The sequence below is a fragment of the Microtus oregoni genome, unplaced genomic scaffold (assembly GCF_018167655.1).
Source record: "Microtus oregoni isolate MIOR12 unplaced genomic scaffold, Mior012 000042F_ref0000377, whole genome shotgun sequence".
Lineage (NCBI taxonomy): Eukaryota > Metazoa > Chordata > Mammalia > Rodentia > Cricetidae > Microtus > Microtus oregoni.
In genome coordinates this window covers 21,467,261-21,470,983 of record NW_024543209.1, presented here as the reverse complement: position 1 = coordinate 21,470,983, position 3,723 = coordinate 21,467,261, and the positions used below count along the sequence as shown (strand labels likewise).

At 46.1% G+C, this 3,723-nt stretch overlaps 2 protein-coding genes across 2 annotated transcripts; one reads left to right on the top strand and one right to left on the bottom strand.

Moving 5' to 3' along the window:
* Positions 1–799: 799 nt before the first annotated feature.
* LOC121434054 (histone H2B type 1-A) lies at positions 800–1,192 on the bottom strand. Its single transcript, XM_041632835.1, has one exon. It carries the CDS (start codon positions 1,190–1,192, stop codon positions 809–811), a length of 384 nt encoding a protein of 127 aa, XP_041488769.1. The 3' UTR covers positions 800–808.
* Positions 1,193–1,497: 305 nt separating this feature from the next.
* On the top strand, positions 1,498–1,890 carry LOC121434014 (histone H2A type 4). Its single transcript, XM_041632754.1, has one exon. The coding sequence runs from the start codon at positions 1,498–1,500 to the stop codon at positions 1,888–1,890; it is 393 nt and encodes a 130-aa protein (XP_041488688.1).
* The last annotated feature ends 1,833 nt before the right edge of the window (positions 1,891–3,723 follow it).

Below are 3,723 nucleotides of genomic sequence, written 5' to 3'. Positions count from 1 at the left end.
AGTTTGACCATGCCTAGAAACAATGTTTGAGGATGTAGTTTTAACAATATTGAAATGAGGTCATCCTGCATTGTGGAGCAGACCCGTAATGATTTGAGTATGAAATCTCTCCCATTTGAAGGTTCCTATTTGAATCTTTCTACACTTGCTGGTACTGTTCAGAGATAGTATTACCCCAGACTAGTCCGTTAACATTTCCTCTTACTGCAGACAGACTATATGATGTAAAAGCTATGTCAGGTTTGAAGAGAGAAGCCTTTTCTGGCTTTTTCCCTAAATAGTCCTCACTATCTGTGGGTAATATTAAGAGTGGTCCACAATAGGCAAGGATCTGAAAGCTGGGGCAGTTAGACTCTTGACTAGAGATGGTACCAACCAACAAAGGCATAGCCCGATGTGGCCATCTTGGCAGGACACAAATTTCCGTTATTGCCGTTTGTCAGTTAACCCCACCTAACATAGTCCACTATGAAGCATTTGAGGCTACCAGGCAGCTCCTACCTACCGTTGCGGTGTTTCCAGCAAAACTAAATCCTAGAACCCTCACAAGACAGAAGACATCAGACCAGAAAGCCTTCAGCTTCGGGTCTTAAATTACTTTGGGATTATGTGTTCCTCCTCTGAAAACAAAACCGCATTTGAAAAGCTGTTGCGATGGCCAGTGAGACTCCCTTCACCGCAGCCTGGGCCAGGTTCCCACATGCCCAAGCACAGGGCGAGGACCAGCCAGTAAGCAAAGCTCTCTTGCTTGAAGAAGTGGGTGGCTCTGAAAAGAGCCTTTGGTGGTGTTAATAGTCACTTGGAAAGTTTACTTGGCGCTGGTGTACTTGGTGACGGCCTTGGTGCCCTCGGACACGGCGTGCTTGGCCAGCTCCCCGGGCAGCAGCAGGCGCACGGCCGTCTGGATCTCCCGGGACGTGATGGTCGAGCGCTTGTTGTAATGCGCCAGGCGCGACGCCTCGCCCGCGATGCGCTCGAAGATGTCGTTGACGAACGAGTTCATGATGCCCATGGCCTTGGAAGAGATGCCGGTGTCGGGGTGGACCTGCTTCAGCACCTTATAGATGTAGATGGAGTAACTCTCTTTACGGCACTTCTTACGCTTCCGGCCCTCCTTCTTCTGAGTCTTCGTGACTGCTTTCTTGAAGCCTTTCTTGGAAATGCTAGTGCCCTTGGCTGCCACCTCCGGCATGGTGAAAGTAACCTTTCACACCCCAACGGCTCAGAGGAGTGCCACCTACTGAGAAAACACAGTTGGCTGGAAGTAGAGAAGAGGCATTTATAGGCGTGGATCTCAACTGACGTAAGGATACACGATATCTGATTGGATAATAAGTGCTCTGTGCATGCAAATAAGGGGAATTAAAGTACTGCTTCCTGATTGGCTAGTCCAGCATCAATCAGCCAATCAGGTGGCAAGTATGACCTTCCATCAGACTATAAATAGGCGTGGAAGCGCTAGCGTGGTTACCCCTTTCTTCAAGCTTTTTGAAGACGATGTCTGGACGTGCGAAGCAGGGCGGCAAGGCTCGTGCCAAGGCTAAGTCCCGTTCTTTCAGGGCCGGCCTGCAGTTCCCCGTGGGCCGCGTTCATAGGCTCCTTCGCCAAGGGAACTATGCAGAGCGTATTGGGGCTGGCACACCAGTGTACCTGGCAGCCGTGCTGGAGTACTTGACGGCCGAGATCCTGGAGCTGGCTGGCAACGCGGCCCGCGACAACAAGAAGACGCGCATCATCCCGCGCCACCTGCAGCTGGCCATCCGCAACGACGAGGAGCTCAACAAGCTGCTGGGCCGCGTGACGATCGCGCAGGGCGGCGTCCTGCCCAACATCCAGGCGGTGCTGCTGCCCAAGAAGACCGAGAGCAGCCACAAGGCCCAGAACAAGTGATTGCACTTAATAGCTTAAAACAAACGGCTCTTTTCAGAGCCACCTTCATTTTCAGGAAAAGCTGTGCATGAGTGATTTTCCTCTTGAGCAGGTATAATCCGGGGCAGCCGGACCAGCTCATGACAGTGGAAGACCTTCCCTGGGACAGTTAGGACCCGGCTAGGGTAGTGTGAAGCTATACTGATGACACTGAAAGGCCACTAATCCAGCTCCCTCCTAGCTTGACAACCATCCACCTTTCTCATTTTCCAAGACACTTGTTGGTAAGTTAAACAACAAACTCATTATTTCAAGAATTTAGGGCCATCTTTTCTGGGAGATTTGGTGCAGGGTCTCTCCTGAGGTCCAAGTTACACTGTGCACCCGGGCTGCAGCTTTTTCAAGGATGTGGCTGTGAGCAGGAGCTTTGATTCTTGCTATCTGGGTCTCTCCAAGGCTCATCCCACTATGCAACTGGTTTCCCCAGGGCAAGCAATCCAAGAAACTGAGACACTGTGGCAGAGTGGAAGCTTTGAATCTTCTCTAAATTTATCTTTGAAGTAATAGATTATGCTTTCAGTCCCACCATGCAGCCATCATATGGGGAAATAGGGATGCCCCAAAGGTATGAGTACCAAAAACTGACATTACACCCACAGACTATAAAAACCTTGGGAGTCCTGTATTGGTTGTCTTTGAAGTAGTGGGTTTTTTTTTTAAATTTGTCAGGTCATAGAATTCCCTAACTACCTAATCCTGTATAAATTTCAGGCTGAACTTGACCTATAAGAGCTTCCGTAAGAGGAGGAAAGTAAGCAAAAATATTCCTTTGATTGTTTTCATGAAAAGGAAAGGTTCACAACTATCCTCCTAGATTATCTACAACAGTCAGATGAAAATAGCTAGAAAAGTAAAAAAAAAAAAAGTGATGCAAAAGTTAATTTTTTAATTTTTATTTAATTGTTATGGGTATGGGTGTTTTGGTTGCATATAGGTCTGTGACCTGCAAAGGTACCAGAAGGGGGCATTAGCTCCACAGAAACTTGAGTTACAAGTTATAACGAGTTACTATGTGGGGGCTGGGAATTGATGGGTCCTCTGAAAGAGTACCAGTGCTTTTCATCATTGAATCATCTCTCCATCCCATAGATAGATAGATAGATAGATAGATAGATAGATAGATAGATGATAGATAGATAGATCATTATATTGCATTATATTACATTATCATATATTATTAATATACTGTATTATATTATATAAATCATCCCTTTGTCATGCCTGCACCATACTGATAGCATAGGCCACAACCTGTTATTTAGCCATTTCCTTACCACTAGGCATTTAGGGGTTTATAAGGGGGTTCTCAGTTATACATAGTCCTAAAATAAGTATCTTTTTACATAGACATATGTTGGGTTGCCTCCCCCAACAATAGATGGATAGAAGTGGGGTTTTTCTTTTAGAAGTTAGTTTCCATTACCTTTCTCTTGTGATCTCACCCTTTTTTTTTCTTCAGAATCCAATCTAGGGTACTACATTACCAGGAAAACTGGAGTCCTTATTCTTTTTTTTTTTTTTTTTTTTTTGAGTGAAAGCTCATGATTTTATTGTCTTCATAACAAGATCAGCTTAGAATTGGATCACTTGGCCCTTTCTCTTCTTACCACCTCCCACTTCAAAATGCTTGCATCTCTTAATAGCCAGCATCCTCTTAGATCTGCAGTTGGGCTCCGCACATCCCAGTCAGCACAATCTTCTTTGTAGTTTTCGCCTTTTTGCGGAAAATAGGCTTAGTCTGCCCACCACAGCCACTCTGTTTCCTGTCATAACGCCGCTTTCCCTGGGCATACA

Coding starts and splice junctions, on each gene's coding strand:
- LOC121434014 (XM_041632754.1), top strand. CDS start 1,498: ATGTCTGGACGTGCGAAGCAGGGCGGCAAGGCTCGTGCCAAGGCTAAG.
- LOC121434054 (XM_041632835.1), bottom strand. CDS start 1,192: ATGCCGGAGGTGGCAGCCAAGGGCACTAGCATTTCCAAGAAAGGCTTC.